The sequence below is a fragment of the Antrostomus carolinensis genome, unplaced genomic scaffold, assembly GCF_000700745.2.
Source record: "Antrostomus carolinensis isolate BGI_N321 unplaced genomic scaffold, ASM70074v2 scaffold2910, whole genome shotgun sequence".
NCBI classification, from domain to species: domain Eukaryota; kingdom Metazoa; phylum Chordata; class Aves; order Caprimulgiformes; family Caprimulgidae; genus Antrostomus; species Antrostomus carolinensis.
Genome location: NW_010290342.1, coordinates 5375 through 22638, shown reverse-complemented (window position 1 = coordinate 22638; position 17264 = coordinate 5375). Strand labels below are relative to the sequence as shown.

The 17264-nt window shown below is 40.4% G+C and overlaps 1 protein-coding gene across 1 annotated transcript; it reads right to left on the bottom strand.

Moving 5' to 3' along the window:
- Positions 1 to 252: 252 nt before the first annotated feature.
- LOC104528593 (vacuolar protein 8-like) lies at positions 253 to 16539 on the bottom strand (the record flags this gene model as incomplete). The annotated part of the gene is given in 11 exon segments (XM_029086146.1): positions 253 to 386; positions 1539 to 1584; positions 2255 to 2257; positions 2590 to 2620; positions 2622 to 2707; positions 3973 to 4055; positions 5101 to 5223; positions 10759 to 10878; positions 12018 to 12137; positions 13074 to 13193; positions 16314 to 16539. Coding segments are annotated over 11 exon segments (1092 nt in total), but the record flags the coding sequence as incomplete, so codon positions are not given.
- Positions 16540 to 17264: the final 725 nt, after the last annotated feature.

Below are 17264 nucleotides of genomic sequence, written 5' to 3'. Positions count from 1 at the left end.
AGTGACAGTGCAGATGTAGTAGACAAAACCTGAGGCAGTTTGACAAGCAATGAGGACATTTGGTGTAATGCAGCCAGCACAAAACGTCAATGTGTGTTGGGAGGGAGAAGGACTGGGAAGCCTCATGGAGTCTATTGGTCAGTCACAGGATGTGTTTTGTTTGCAGTTTTGCCACAACAGAGCATTATCCCAGGCAGGGGCCAGAACGACTCCTTCCCCTCTGGTCTTGGGAAATGAAATGACCTCCCCTACCTGGTTGTGCGGGTGCTGGGACAGTATCCAGAGCAGAGCGATGGAGGCGCGACGCACGTCCTCGCTGCCGGATGCCAGGAGAGAGCACAGCTTGGGCTGGACGTCCTCAGCAACCATCTCCGCCTGGATGTCTGCTGGTATGGGAAAACAACTGGGGTCAGGGAGCTTCAGAGCACCGTGAGGAGACATTCAGGCTCTGACTCACAAGCATTTGACTGCCTCATTGATGAAATTAGAGGGGACCTCTCCATCTCTGTGGGATGGGACAACGCTGGTTGGCTGGTTAGTTATAAAAATAAACCCTCATTTATTTGTCTCCTTTTACCAAAGGATTGATACAGGTTTGAGAGCAGAATGTAGCTTTGGGCACCCTTTAGTTTGTGTCTGAACCTCAGTGAGAAGAAAGGAGGGGAGTTTTCTGAGTGCTTAATTGACCTAAGGCCTGGTAAGAAGGTGGCAGCTTCTGCCGCATGGACAGAAAGACATCTCCAAGCATCACCTATCTCATAGAGTTATGGTTAGCCAGGGGAGAGACCAGCTGCCTTGGCTGAATCCTTATACCTCACTTGTCCCTGCAACCTCAGTGAGTGCTTTTGGGCACTAAAAGGCAATGCCAGAGCAGACAGCAGATGGAGTGGCAGTCCTAAAAGGGCAAGCAGACCAGGGGTTTTCAATCACACCATGGAGCAGCGCAGCGGTTCCTTGACTTCCAGCTCCACTATAATTGTGATTGCTTGAAAATGAAGCACCTCTATGTTTTCCAGATGAACAACTCTACCCTGAGTGTTCCAGTTGTCTGCCTTCATCTCCTGAGTATGATGTAGAAAAGGATCTTGGGCATTTAATAGGATACAATGTTTTAATAGGATGACAAATGCTTGGGAGAAAATTATATTTAATGACAGACAGATTCATGCCTTGGGAGAAGGCAGGTCCCCATTCAGGCAACAATTTCAGGAGACATGCTGTCCTAATCAGGTTTAACACTTAGGAAACATGGAAGGGAGAAAAACTTAATACAGTTGCAAAGGTTCTGCACATCAGATGACCTCTGCCGTCTCTCTCACTTTGTCCAGATACTTCCCTTCGCTACCTGGGAGCTCTGAGGCCGGTGTAGTAAGTAAACCTGTACTTCCTTCTTCCCTTAACATCCAATTAAAATGTAGGAATGTATCTCTCTGCTTTTAACATGAAAGGTTCCCAGCCCACTGTGCTCTCTCTGAAAGGCAGAGAGAGAGAAAGAAAAAGAAATAGTATGGTTTATTTATCTCCAATATATTGCTTACCACTGGTAGCCAAATTTCTTAGGCAAACACATGCCTGGCTTGAAACCTGTTTGTGCCAAAGAGGGGGGAAAAAAGAGAGAGAGGAAAAAAAAGAGTGGTTTCAGTAATGCATGTTCTTGGCTACTGTATACAAAATAAATGTGACAACACTAGCAAGCTATTACATTATCTTCAGAGAACAAATTTTGGGACATGATTGTTTTTCAAAGTTTTGATGAATTTTTTTCAACCTCCTCTAGTACTAGTCATCCTGTTGTTGATGAGGAAGAGCCAGTGGGGGTCAGATGTTGGTTTATTTTAGGAATGTCAGATAAGTTATAGGAAAATGAAGGGAGTGAATTTGTCTCATTTGCTTTGCCTTTTTTTCCACAGAATCACACATAATCGCAATGTCAGGGATTGGAAGGGACCTCAAAAGATCATCTAGTCCAACACCCCTGCCAGAGCAGGAACCTAAATGAGATCACATAGAAAGGCATCCAGGCGGGTCTTGAATGTCTCCAGAGAAGGAGACTCCACAACCTCCCTGGGCACCTCCTTCCTACACAGAATTTAAGGTTCGACCCTTTAAATCCTGAACTGTGGCTTATTGAAGTTTCTTTGGTGTGACTTCCAACAAAGCAAAATGTTCAAGATGTTATTCTTTGAAGCCATATAGTAAAAGCTACAGATACCAAAAAGAAAAAAAAAAATAGCATAATACATGCTCCAGACACCTTCTGTCGCAGACACAGTAATCAAAGATAGTTGAGAGCCTGGACAGAGCACTTCACACATGTAGATTCAATTTTAAAGAATACAGGCCATCCTGGTCTAAAGAAAGTGTCCAGGGCTATGGAACAACTTTAATGATTTCTCTTCTCTTTCTCCATACACTGACCTTGTAGAACCTATGTAGCTTCTAATATATGTGTCTTTTCTCATGGGAAAGATGTTACACAGGCACCTGTACAGTAGTTAAGCAAAATTATGCAAGACTGAACCTGAAAGCCCAAGTTTATAACTCTACTCTGATGCTAAGCCTTTACACAAGAGAAAGCTACAGCTTTACCTTGTCCACAGAAGAGGATAGGAGAGAGATGTAGCAGGAATCTGTTACCAGGTTTCAGCATGGCTTCGTGGTGCTGAGCGTTGGCTGCCACATTGCTAAGGGCAGCACAGCTGTAATACTGCAGAGAGCCAAGAAAAAGTAGAGAGAGAGGAGGTCACAGTGGTGACACATTGAAGAGAATAAAAATAAATTGGAGAAATGCTCAAATTTAGAGCTGATGAAAATAAAGTGTTTTTTCATCTTGAGTGTTTTATTGGGTAGATGTGATAACAGCCTGAGTGGGCTTCCTCCAGGAAGAGTGATGCAATCTGCTGTCGCTGCAACAGCAGTCATGCTGTGGCACTGCATGTTGTACAAACCCATTAGGACCCTGGGTATTTGGGAATGTACTGTGCTGCTGCAACAACACTGCTACTCGCACCTAAGTTAGCTCATCTGCATCTGCAGGATTATATGTTTACATTGATTTACTTAAGCCGGATGTAGTCATTGCCCTAGCATGCCAAGAGATCATTTATTTTCAAAGTATTTAAACATTAATGCTAGGGAACATTACATATGTAATGTATGGTTTATTATGTATGTATTACTAGAGAGGTATATTATGTATGTATTACTAGAGAGGTATAATTAGAAAAAACAGGTTGAACTGCAGAGAAGGAAATTTTAAGATGAATCTCAGAGAAAGCTGATGATGCTGAAACAGTTTGCAGAAAGCAATTCCAAAGGCTCCATCACTTCAGAAATTTAAAAGATAGCTTAGAGATAACAAATGAAGGAAACAATCCTGTACTACTCAGAGGACCTAATGAATAAACTAGTGGATTTTAAGGTTCATAGTTTTTCATCAGCATACTTTTGAACCCAGACCAGCTCTCTGTTAAGCATGCAGAATCACAGAGCTGTCTGTGGTAGGCGTGAAATAGGAAGATTTCCCAGACATTTACAATAATAAGAAAAAAAAAAAATCTTTGCAAGTTATGCCTTCTCAGAACATTTAGTAAAATTGCTTAGAGTGGAAGATCAAAGTTAGGATGCAAAAAAACCCAAAAAACAACAGAGGAAGCAGCTTATCTGCAACTTGTCTGATGATCTGAAAGACACAGGAAAGTAACCACATAATACCTGTGTGCAGATGTTGGTGTGTGCTGGCAGAGGCACTTCTGTGTCATAAACTTTCTCCTGTGGAGCTAGACAAATTGAGTGTTTTGAATATACATTATCTGACTGAGCTGAGTTTCACCAAGATGCTCTCATGTGCTTCTTCTCTTCTTTAGAGAAACCTTCCCTCCTCTCCACCTTTTCATTTCCACATGCTGTGGTTTGTGCTCTCCTTACAGTCACACTGTTACTGTTTAAAAATCTGACCTGTTTGAGCCATACCTGCACTTCTGAGTCAGGAGATTCCAGCAGTAAGGCAAGAACTGGTAGGGCTCCTTCCTTGCACAGGACCTGTTGGATTTTCTCTGCCATATCAAAAAAAAAAAAAGTGCTGTTAGTGTGTAGTGTGTCTTTCCCTTTCCCTTCTTCTTATCTGGAGGCACCATTCCAAAGGGATATGCACAATCATTGGATTTTAGAGAGTGGTGAAGTTGTCCAAATATATGTCAGTTGGTGTGACTGGAGACTATATAATTTAGAGTTTGTGCAATGTGGCTGTACACAGACATTTTAGCAAAATGACTAGCAGGCTGTCTGATCAATTAGGCCTTTGTGCTTTTATGCTAAAGACTGTGGCAAGAATCTGAATTGCTGGAGAAGCTGAAAAACCTCAGCTACGGTATTCACCATGATTCCTGTATTTAAAAAAAAAAATAATAAATAAAAATTTAAAAAATTCTGAATAATAACGGAAGTGTAAGAGCCAGCTGTAGAAGCTCTTGCCAACCACTCCTTGCCGCTATATGGAGATAAGAGACATTACTCACGACTATCATTTAGCTGTGTGGGATAATGGTATCATCTAGACAGGCGAGATTTAATGCTGGTTTGTTTCAGAGTTAATGTATGGTAGTGCAGAGGACCAAATACTGCTTTTGCTGAAGCTGTTGGCAGATATCCCAGGAGCCTTTACCATCTGTCCCATAATAGTTATCTTTTGCATCTTCCAACATAAAGTTAGGGATACAAGTCAAATGTTCCTAGACCTTGACCTTGTTGGATAAGCTTCTGAGTTTGCTTCAAAGTACCACCAAGTGTGCTGTGAACTTTTTAGACCAAGTTATTTCTTTATTTCTTTTTCTTTCTTTAAGTGCTTGTACATTAGCCCCTTGGGGTTGAAAATTAAGCCTTCCTATTTCAGTTCTAGACAAAAAAGGGTCTAGAACTTAGCTAAAGAGAGGCCAAACTGAAATCATCAGCCTATGGTATCGACATGAATGCCCATATGCAAAGGAAATAATTTGTTGCTCAGATATGCTTTTATTCTTGCCCTAATCCTTTTGAAATATTTTTCTATCAGTAAGAGATTTTCTTTCAGCATCTTTAGATAAATCATTAATCAGAATGTACCTGATTGTGTGAGGTTGAGAATAGCACCAACTGCATTTTGCTGGACTCTAGGATCGTAGGAACTGGCAAGAGACAATAGCGGTGTAACTCCTCGAGCAGCGCCAATAGCCTCTCGGTTGGACTCTGGGGAAAAGAATCAGAAAAAGAAGAAAACAAAACATTGCCATCTTACTGTGAGCCAGGAGCAGGACAACTTGCAGGACTAGATTTCTTTGGCATTTGCTTCTCTGATTCTTTGGTATACATAAAAATTTCTCTGCATGCTCAAAGGAACCTGTTAAAAATTCCAAGAGTTCTATGGGAAAGAAACTAACTCATGACTTCCGGATCAGCCATAGATCGCAGTTGGTTCAATGCTTTTGTTTTGTGACTGGGATGATTAAAACAAAAGGACCATAACTCCCTTTAAACAGGTTAGCAAGGTGTCATACTCACCTTGTACCCCTGGTATGTCTGATCCAGCTATTCAAAGTGAGCCAACCATAATTAACTGCAGGTAAGACTGAATTAATTTAGCAGAGTACATTCAGGGCTAATTTCTCTCTTTGAATGTGTCTATGTCACTCCTTTGACAGCTACAAACAATGCAGAGGTTTCTAAAGACAGAATTTGACTTAACCACTGGAATTTGAAAAGATGCTTCTTCTCTGAAGTGGTAAAGCTTTCTTCCATGGCAGTGTATTAAATTGCACAGTTGTATTCAACATCCTGGATTACAAGGAGAATTCAAAAAAGATCTGCAGAGTCCCTTGAGACTCCTGGATGAAACACTGGGAAAAAAAACCCCAACCTATAATACTTAAATATTGCTATAAAATTAACCATATACTATAAAATACTATATGACATATTTATATGCTGTGTATATATGTATACTACATATGATAAAGTTATACTATGCTATGAAATATAATACAATTTAGAAAAAAAAAAATCTGCTTTTAGTTCTACTCCTTTTGTTTTGGACTTACTGAAAGTAGCCTCAGCTGTGCCATAGAGAAGAGAATCGTTCTGTTATGCTCTTCCCTACCCCTCTACCATGAGGCCATCAAAACATCTGTAACAAACAACCTGCTGCCACACTCAGATAGCTATGGTCCTCTCCCCTTTACTGTCTTACTTATATCTATACATTATCTGTATTTTTATCTTATAAGCATTCTAGTGGCATGATTTTGAAAAAATAAGTCTTGGCAGCAGTGTTCTTTGAAGTTGATGAGATTTAAATGGGAACTAGACAAATGAAGAATTGTCTTAATATCATAGTATGCTGCAGATTATTTTATAAAAAGAAAAACCAAAGTCCATAGTCTCCATCTTTCATTGTTTATATGAGCCAAACTGCCACTGAAGGCCACAGGAGTTGTAGTTGAGTGTTGCTTCATTTACGTACATTTCTAAACAATGGTCGGTCTCTGGAAGTTTGCTGAGAAAAACATGAAGCAGAGGAAAGCAAGAAATGTAGAGGTATTTGGATGAGATCAACTCTTCAGGTGCCAGCTGACTGTGTGAGTTAAGAGAACAAAGTCATTATACCTGGAAGCTATCTATACTGGGGAGCTGACACACACAGATAATCCAGGATATCTCTCCAAGCATAGTTCAGTCAGTACCAGTTTAGGATTCCAGGACAAGTCATTTCTGCCTTCATATGAATATTTTATGCTCAAGGAAATACTTTTTATTCTGGAAAAAAATACTCTATTTTTTGAGCAAAATAATTGTTCCAGGAAGAGTCATGTATTTAAAAATAGCTTTTCCACGTGGGAAGCTATTATTCTGGTGAAATTTTCTGGCCAATTTTGTAGACAAGCCTTTCTCCAATCTAATCTGCCTGAGTATTGTTCTTTTGTTTCCCTCAGCAGAAGCAGAAATTCTTTTGTGTGGCTCCAACTGACGGAAACCAGTCTGGTGTGATGTAAACTCTAATTAGTTGAGTAAAGAAGAGTGGTAAAAAGATTGAGAATTCAGATATTGCTGCTTCCTTCATTCTTCCACACAACACGCTCCATGAATATTTGTGAATATGGAACAGAACCACATGTTTGGGTAAAGGGATTACAAACTTTCAGACAAAACTTGGGCAAAATATGACAGAAGATAAGTCACTGGGTGTTTCAAAGGTTTTTCTTCCTTAAAGAAACATAACTGGCTTGATTTGGAAAGGCTTCACAACCATCACGGCTCAAACAATTTTTCTGCCTGAGGGCTCAGAGCTGGTGGTCAACACAGGAAGCCTACTGTGGCAAGATGAGTTCTTACAGCCTGCTTTGGAGAGAGGGGGCACATCGAGACCCAGGGATCCCACTCCTCTCTGGGAAGGACTGGAGCAGCTGCTCTCATCACGGGAGAGTGGAGAGACCACAACAGGTACTGACATGACAGAAACCTCTGTGACCAAATTTTTTTTTTTCTTTTCCTTTGGGTCATTCACTAGCTGACAAGTTCTCCTCTGCAGCCTTTGTTAGTGCTCATTCTTGTGGGTTTGCTGGATTTATTTTTACATACGTCATTTTTTGCTTATCCTTCTCTTCATTCTCATTCTAGTTTGGGTAGATAATATAGCTGAACAATATCTGTGTCATCAATGTATGTCAGAATGGATGGAGATATCTATCTCATCAAGATGTGTAACTGTACTATCATCTCTGTAAGAGATGTGGCAGGCTAGATCATGTTTCTCTGCTGGACCACCTGTTTATCTAAGTAATGCAGTCTCTCCACTGACGCCACTGTAATTGCTGATGGCCCTTAGAATGCTTTTAGAAGGGAACCACATATTTGGATGCTTCTCCAAAGTGGAGAAATCAACAACATCTATTCAAGCTGGGTTTGAATAACTTGCCTTGAAACCTGCATTTATAAATTCTTTCTTTCTACTCTCTGCCATCTGTGTGCTTGAAAACTCTCATGTCGGTACAACTTTGAATGTGTGCTGCACTGAGTGCATCCTCCTTGTTCAGCTTAATGCAGATGTTCAGGCCTCTCTAAACCTTTGCTGTCAATGTTTAGTTCTGTTCCTATGTATTCCGAGAAGAGTTCTTATCCCAGAACTGATTACTTTCACCCACAGATTGAAAAGCTGCAGATAATGGCAAATGTGCATGTGTCCTCTTGCTGTGTGGACAAATGCTACTGTTGGGACAAAATGACCTTCAAATCTTTTTAATATGAATTAGTTTGTTTGCTGTTTTGGTTTTTCACTACCTATTGCAGCGAGTATCAGACAACCCAGCTTACGTACAACTTGCAGTCACCTTCCTAAACAGCTTCATTCTGTACACAGTCTTGGATGTTTACTGCAGCAGAGTTAAGACACGTTACCATTCTTGGATTTAGAATTTTAGTCACCTTAAAGCTATCTAAAGGATCTTCCTAATATGACTGTGCTTCCATATTTATCTTTTCTAAATCACTCTGAAGCATGAACGGTTTACTTGAAGGACATGGTTGAACAGAATCCTTTTCTCAAGTAGGCCCTTTAAGATCTCAGAGTCTGCAAGTTAAAATTAAAATAAACCCTAGAGAATTGACTCTTGCTTTAGTCTCATTGCTGTGGTAGCTAAACATAGCCTGAAAAAGAAATAAATGGGTCCAATCTGTCTAAATGCTAGTTAAACTGGGACAGAGATCAAAACTGATCTAAATCCCAGACAGCAACCCAGCCTATGCTCTTGCAGGACTGCCTACTTCTACGTTCAGCAGATGCCTTCCTATCTAGTTTGACAGGTCCTTGAACACTTAATTTGAACTACTTGTGCTCAGAAGTACACTGACACTTAGGGGAGTGTGCAATGGTATTAGATAACCACCTTCAACAGAGAATGAAGGTGGATTGGATCTGGAGTGGCTGAGAGTTCCCTACATTCTGGGTTAGAGACATCTAAGAGGGCTAGAGTGCCTTAAGGACTAGGGGATGTCCTTAGGTGCTGAAAGAAGTTGCTTTCTCTGTGGACTGCTTAAACCAGAGGTGAAGGGATATCCCTCTGTAGATCTTCAGATGCATAACTCTGCCGATTGTACATAAAGAATGCCCTCCAAGTGCCAAGCATCTAAAATTTTATCGATGCCATGCCTAATTAGACATTTGAATGAAGCAATTTGCATTCCACGCAAAGTAATGTAATACACAGTTCTTAACCTGACCATAATAATATGCAATACTTAAAAAAAGGTTTCAAAGGGAAAAAATATTTTAAAAGCTGCAGATAAATAAAAGATGGGATAAAATGCAAATCAGCACTTTGATGTTGTTGTATCCTGCTTATCCATCCACTCCCCCTTTGCAAGACAAATATTTAAATGAGTAAGTAACACTTTCACCATGCTTCTCCAGTCTTCTGAGAGATCCGATTGCAACTTCCCATACTGGAGAGGGAAGCTGGTGGAATAAACACGAGAGGAAGGGAAATACATATTATTCATGGCTTTTATACAGGGATTTATACAATATGTAGAGTAGAATCACACAACTTGTGAATAAGCCAGATTAACCTGATAACCTTTCCTTTCCTAACTGTGGTTGAGCTTACCTATCTGGATGCCAAGAAAATATCTACATCATGATATGAAACATGCAAGAGAAGATGGTGATGAAAGCAAGAAGTGCATGGTGGCTAAGGAACTGACTAAAAGGAAGCTGGCAGCAAGTTTTGCTGAATGGGAATGACCACCTGGAAGGAGGAGGCTACAAGTGGAATTCCATAGAGACTGGTCTGTTGCTTTTGAACCAGAAAGTTAATACAAAAGTGTGAGTGCATCACTGTCAATGTGGTGGAGGACTGGAATATTTTACGAATAACAGACAAGTTAGAAGACTGAAGCAACAGAAACAGAACAAAACTTTACAGTACAAAATGCAGGGACATGCACTTTGAAACATTTGTTGCAGACCCTTAATTAATTGGTGTGTGCTGGAAAGAGCAGCAGAGGAGGAGAAAGACTAAGTGATTAAGTCAGCTGCAGGGTGACAACATCACCATGATGCAATCCCAAAAAAATCAAGTGTTATCATGAGATATACCACAAAACATATTTCCCTGGATGCCACAATAAAAGACCCAGGTAATACCCCAGCTGAAATACTGCACATTTCTGGTGACCTCTCTTTTGGAAGAGATTAATTCAAAATGGAACTCCTGCAGCATTTATGTACACCTTCAGACTGTAAAAATGCGTGAGGTCTGTGGCATCACAAAACAGCAGACAAAATTACTATGTTCCATTTCTGGAACATATAATTTACACTCAGAAGAGCTATGAAGATGAATGGAGAGTCTCGCTTACAAACGAAATCTTAAATGAGCTTGGTTTTTTCAGTCTGGTAAAATGAAGAAGCCTTCCCAGCGCAGACATCTGAGAGGGAGAACTACCAAAGCAAAAACCAATGTAGACACTAATTAAGATAAGCTGGTCATGAATATATTTAGGTTGGAAATCAGAAATAGGTTTGTAATCATAAGAGAATGAAGGTCAAAAACACCGAGAAAAAGATCTTAACTGGAATTTCAAGAGGTTGAATTTATGATGTGGGAATACCAAAATTTGCTCCTGCATCTTATGACTCTTAAACCAATTGCAAATATGTTGTTTCACCTTGAAACATGATGGTTTAATGAATCCACTCTAGAGGATAAAGAGAAAGAACAGCACACTTACCTGAAACAGCCAAAGTCATGGTGCAGGCACAAGAATTACACTGGACTGTGGGATCCTCCGACTCAAGCAGATCCAGAATTGGCTCAAGTAAACCCATTTGGACAACTATTTCTTTGTCAACTATTCATAAATGTAAGAAAAGATGGACAAACAGAAAAGTAAACAGTCAATACCTTTGTGAAAAGAATGTATCTTCCTCTGACTGCTTTAGGGGTCTATGTTATGATTATGCAAAACTGACCTAAGATGGAAAAAGCCTGAAAGGCACTCATAGTCCCTAGCTTGGTTTGCTTGATTCCTCTTCAGATTCATGAAAGACTGTAAGAGATGTTCAGAGGTTCTAGTTCAGAAGGTCCCAAATATTTCTTCTAGCCATTCTGTTTTCAAACATAAGGTTCATTTTGGAAAGTGCATCTGCAGCTTTCCAACAGGTTCACAATTTAATCAGTGCCCCACTCTTTTTCTTCTGAAGTCTACCTTTTAAATATATATATATTTTTTACTTGTAAATAGTGACATGATATTATTTGCAGCAAGATGCTTAAAAAAAAGAAAAGAAAAAAACTATCTTCATTGAAAACTGATCTGTCTTCTGCTGTTATGGGATAGTGTGATGGAATAACTGTTGAGGCCCAGGTGCCAGGGAGCACAGTAGATGCAACAAGGCCTCTGTTGATGAGGTGTGGGGTGTTCATGCTCTGTCTATCAACAGAAACCTTATTGGGAAGTTTGTCATCTGCACCTTCCAGATCCTATCATTTGCCCTATTAGCTACAGAAGAAAGTGAATTCTATTAAACATTTCTCTCTTTTTTTTTTTTTTAAATAAAATCTGCAAGCAATTTAAGACCAAGGTCCAGCTAATAAATAACAAGAAAATGAGCACTGTCTCATAGCAGAGTTTATTTCTAAGAGCTGTATCTGTTGCTTGAAAGGGTAAGTGGTGGGCTCTTGTTCCAAGAATGAGAAGAGTATAGCTGTTCCCACACCAGTCTGGGAATAATTTATCAGCCTTTGCACAGAGATCCAAGATCTCTTGCCACATGATATAATGTAGCTGGAGTGATCGGATATATCCTGGTCCCACCAGAAGTTATGTAGCTTGCAGACAGAAACAGACTCACACATATCCTATCAGGAATGCAAAAAATTGAATTGGATGTGTGTAGACCTCAGTGTATAGATGTGCCCTCCTTCTGCCTGAGTCGGGCTGAAGAGATAGTTTTTCACGTGAACAGAGATGTGTTGTTAATTACTCACTGTTTTCTTCCAGCAAGAAGTTGACAAGGGCCAAGGAAGACATCTGCTGCACCTCCAGGTCAGCAGACCGTAGTAAGGCATAGAAGGGTTCCAGATGCTCCACAGGCAGGGGGACGTTCACTGCAGGAATGAGAGGAAATATTCAGAAGTCTCATCGTTCACCGCAGTCACATTTTTCTCTTGTTGGTCTTAAGCCTCAGGTGCTACCATACATAGTCTGAGTGGTATTCCCCTTCATTTAAATTAAATTGCTACTAGCAAAACAGGGCAAGTTTCCTGAAAAGGTTTTGAATAATCAAGTACTTCAAGAACATCATGGGAAGGGAAGCAATGTGCATCACTACCAAACAAATCATTCTGCCTCATAGCAGGTCCTCATGTTGTGGCTATCTACACTTTTTTATCCAGAAAAAAATACAGAGGACAAAGCTATCAAGCCAAGTGCCAGAATATTCTCCCTGAAGTAAATTTTAAACAAACAAATAAGTAAATCACAGCCCGCTTGTTGCTGGTATTTCTATCTTTTTGTAGGACTCAAACTCTTTCTGGAATCTTATTTGGCAGATCTAGGCTGACTTCTAACCATTTACCAATTACCTCGGGAGCCAAGTGCTCCTACAGAATAGTTGGACAAAGAAGAATGTTTCTTTCAAAAATTTCCACTACATTCTGGTCTCTAGGGATTTTTCCTCTTCCAAAAATAATGTAATATAAAACCTTAAATGATCACTATGTCCATTTCCTTCCACCGTAGTTTTGACTGTGTTGCTCTCAGGAGATTCAGTATACATTGACTCCAACTACTTTGGGCTCTGCTGAGTTTTTTCCAGAAGTATTACAATTACATAAATGAACAGTCTCATGAGAGATCTCTTCATAGCAAAACCCAGAATAACCGCCCACATAGCAATGACAGAATTTCCAATTTTGGTTAGCAAACAACACAGCATGAAAGAAACAAACTTTGATTAATGAATCAAAGGGAGTTTCACAGTTGGAAAAAAATATTTTATTTGTAATTATGTGAAAATTTTCTAATGCACTGAGATAACTTACTGTGCTGACTCATATGCAAGTAATAGAGGGCAGCAGACTGCTGTAAACCTGGGTTTTCTGAAAAGGCTAAGGTCCTCAGGGCTTCCAGAGGGTCCTTTCCAAGTGGTGACATTTCAAAACCTGAAAATGTACAATGACAGCACAGACTCAATTATATCTGAAAAGGGTTAGTTTACAAAAAGAAATTAAAATTTCCAGCCAATCAAACAGATAAGGACTTCTGTATTGCAACAACTCCATACAGCCCATTTATCCTTATTCATGTTTCCATGAGCAGAAGCAATAAATGAATCTGGAATAACCTGTCTTTGGCAATGTGTCTCATGAAGCTCACAAAGCTAGTGATTGGAAGCAAGATAAATTATAACCTTTAGATACCTTTATACTCTCCAATATAAATGCAGCCGTTCTTGTTTTCCATAAAAATCTTTATTTTTTTCCCGAATCATAGAAGTTCTTTGTTAAAATATATCTACCAAACATGGTGTTCTTAGTTATGAGCTATAGAAAGAATATATATTTTTAATTTACTATATTTTAAGTTCACTGTGTTCCCTGTCCAGGGTATTACAACAAAGGTTTTCAGGGAATAGCAACATGGATTGTAAACGGGCTTGCCTCAGGCACAAATTTTTAGCATGAGTCTACCTGTTCTCAAGTATGATAGTTCCTCTATGAATAAACCAGATGTTCAGCAATAGCTATCGAGCAATAGCAGTAATGCATGACTTCTGTAAATCACTGTATAATGTACTTATAACGTGTGGAATGGAGCAGCAAAGAGGGAAAAAAAAAAGGGCCATTGAACCACTGCTCAATAGTATAAACTGCTGAAAAGATAATGTAGTATAAATTGACTGGTGGACCACACAATTATAAGAAATATTTTCAGACAATATATTGAAGCAGTGCACTAAAGATCGAAATATCTCTGTGAACAAGATGTAGCTACTTTAGCTCCCAGGGCATAAACAGATGCAAAGGATGTGAGAGGTGTGATCTTTCATGCCTCAGTGCAAAATTTAGCCAATACCTCAAGGTATGAGAAGCTGCTGACATGTCAAGGGCAGCAAACTCCTACCTTCAGGATTAGGCAAGTGGGATTCGCAGAAGTGATTCATATAAAGATCATTTTTGTTTAATAATTAACAATATACACAAAGGAAGGGCTAGCCAGTGTGTGTAAGGTTTTAGAGGAAAACCAAAAATCTCAACATGTGGTTTAATTCTGTTCTTTGCACACTATCTGAATCTCCCACATATCTGTGGGTTTTTGTTGGGAGAGTGACAAAGCAGAGGCCACTCAAAATCTTTACCTGCTTATAATATCAAGCATTTGTTGCCTGAGATAGCAGCTGAGTAGGATGATCAACCATGAAGTCTCTCCTTGCACCCAAATTGTCCAAATGTTGCTTCCCTGCTTATTATAATTCATCCAGAACTGAGCATGGGTTTGTTCCATTTTGGAATAAAATACACAGGCAAGGGCTAAAGTAAGAGGGATGTATCTTGGTTCTCCTTGTGAGGCTTCCTTGCCTCCATCTGTCTTGGCAGCAGGATTTGGCCACTCAGAGAATTAACCTTGGTTCTTCTTCCTGGGTGCTGTGTATCTCCTATCATGGATATTGAGACCTCCCCGAGAGCACATGTCACCATCTGTGCACTGCTGTCACAGAAGCTCTAGGTTCACTGCTGCTGTACCCCAGCTCATGAGGATCCAAGACAGACCAGCCTTTTGAAGACCCAGCTCAGAGAGGAAAGGATTTCTCAAGAAAACATACATATTATCTTCACGAAGCATTAGTGGTGCATCAAAGAGTCATTCTGGCCTCACCATCTTTTCCAGACCACCTCTTTGTTGCACCTGATCCATCAGCTGAGCTGGGACACTGCCTAAAACAGTCTCTTATACAGTCAGGAGCATGTTAGCCTTAGGAAGAAAAAGTTCAGCCCTAGAAGATCCCCACTGTGTATCAGGCTGAAAGGTCTGGTCCTGTTCTGGATGTGGACTTCAGAATTTAGCTAGTGCCTCGTGTGCAACAATTAGTGAACCCTACCAGCAGCACAGGACCCCCCACATTCATAGGGTAATGACACCAGCTAATACCGGCTGAGGCTAATTCACGCGTGTTCCCAACAACCAGCCTAACAGCAATTATTCCAAAGGTTGTTCCATGACGGATCATTTCAAGCAGCATTAACTGTTTCACAGCAAGGAAAAAAGTGTCTTTCCTGGTCCCCTTCACAAGATGGTTTTATGTCCCCAAAAAGGTAAGTAAACACACTCTTCACACAAATGAAAGCAGAAGGCTATGCAATTTTATGTAGTAGCTTTAGCCCAAGGTTATTAAACTTAAATCACTATATTCAATTAGCTGTGAGACAATGTAAAACCAAAGAAGCAATGGCCCCTGCCCAACTTGAGAGAAGGAATGATTTTAGGTTGGACAACTGACGAAACACACTTTTCCAAGATGATATTCTGTGATGTAGCAGTGAAATTAAAAAAAATTCTAATTGATATTGTTGTATCCTAGGACAGGACAGAGAGGACATCACAAGTAGATAAACGGGGGAGTTAGGGAGGTAGCCTGTAAAACAGAGGAGATACACGAAGAGTTATGGATCTACTTTGATTCAAGCAGAATCCTATGGTTTTGTGGAAGCCTTGTGTCTAAAATGTTTGCACGTAGGCAGACCAGTTGCTTGAAATCTGAGGAAGTCCTGGGAGCCCAACAGTGTTTGTCCTAAGGTGACATAGACCTTCTCCGCATATAGTGCAGGCACCCCCAGCACAAGTCCAGGTGTTCTCCAGCCAGCAGCATGGATGCACAACTCAGCCAGGACCACACTGTGATTTGTCTTCTCACAGCTCAGTGCTCATGTAGCATCCAGTGTCAGTGGAACACATTTACAGCTTTCTGACCTCAGTGACTGACTTTAAAAAAAATAACTTAAATTAGGAAGACTCACTTTTACAAAACATATTTACATGGGTTGTGTACTAACAGTAGTGCAGAGCAAGAAAGTGACTGACCATTTCTACCTAGATCCAAGTGTTACACCACTTGACCGTTGGTGCCCTGTACACAAAGAAAAAGCTCTGTAACTCTGGCCTTTCCTGCATCTCCAAGCTGCTCCATGCCACGCCAGAGCAGTTCAACCATCAATCTATTTTCAGCCCACAAAAAAATCTCGTTTTTTTCACAAGCCTTTAGAAAAAAAAACAAGCCTTCTTACCTGTTTCAATATGCTGCAGAAACTCCTGTGCTGTCACCTTCTCATGAGGTTGCAGGATGGGCTTGTACAGCTGTCTGGCCTTAGAGCTCTTTTGTTTTAAGCAGGAGCATTTGCTTAGCAGAGTTAAGAATTCCTTGATGCCGTGCACCAAGTCGGAGGACATCCTCTGAATGAAGGTCACGAAGTCCCGCAGCAGCTGCATGCATCGTCCACACAGCTGACCCATTCTTGTTCCAACAGCAGCACAAAGCAAGAGGAAAGGGAAGGAGAGAGAAAGAAAAGTTTGTTCTCAACTTATCCACGTTTTGCACTAACGTGCTGCCTCAAGTGTTTCTCCTGTCTTACAGATGTTAACACGACACCATGTGCAGCTGTGGTAAAGCAGACAAGTTTCTTCATCCAAAAAGCTACATTGCACAACAAAGCGGGTTTCTGCAGATCTCCTGGAGTCTACAAAATGTTATCTAAAAGGCTGGACTGGAGCCACGCTCAAACACCCTCCCTTTGCTTGAAGAAAAACAAAATTATGACCTAAACTCATTTCGTAGAGAACAAACAGAGTTTAACTCCTGGAGCATCCACCAAAGCCTTCATGAAGCCAGAAAAGCTCTGGGATAATGGAAAAAGCAACCTCAGTTTTTGTAAGGCAGCTTTCCACATGAAAGGTAGGCACCACCTCGTCTGCATGTGTACAAGCTGCAGCTGCCAATAGGAGAGGAAGGAAAAAAAAAAAAGAAAAGAGCACCTGAACAAGTTTTTCCAGTTTTTGCTGAAGCACAGACCAGAACAAAGGTCCTGTTGGGAAAACAGCTCATAACGCAGTCAACTGAGACGTTTTAAATCAGCAAGAATAGAAAACTGAAAAAAACCCCCAAAAAGTGGAATTTAATGTTTTCCTCCTGTCAAGCAAATCCTTCAGTGGGCTGGATAAGCTGGCAATGGGAGGATGCA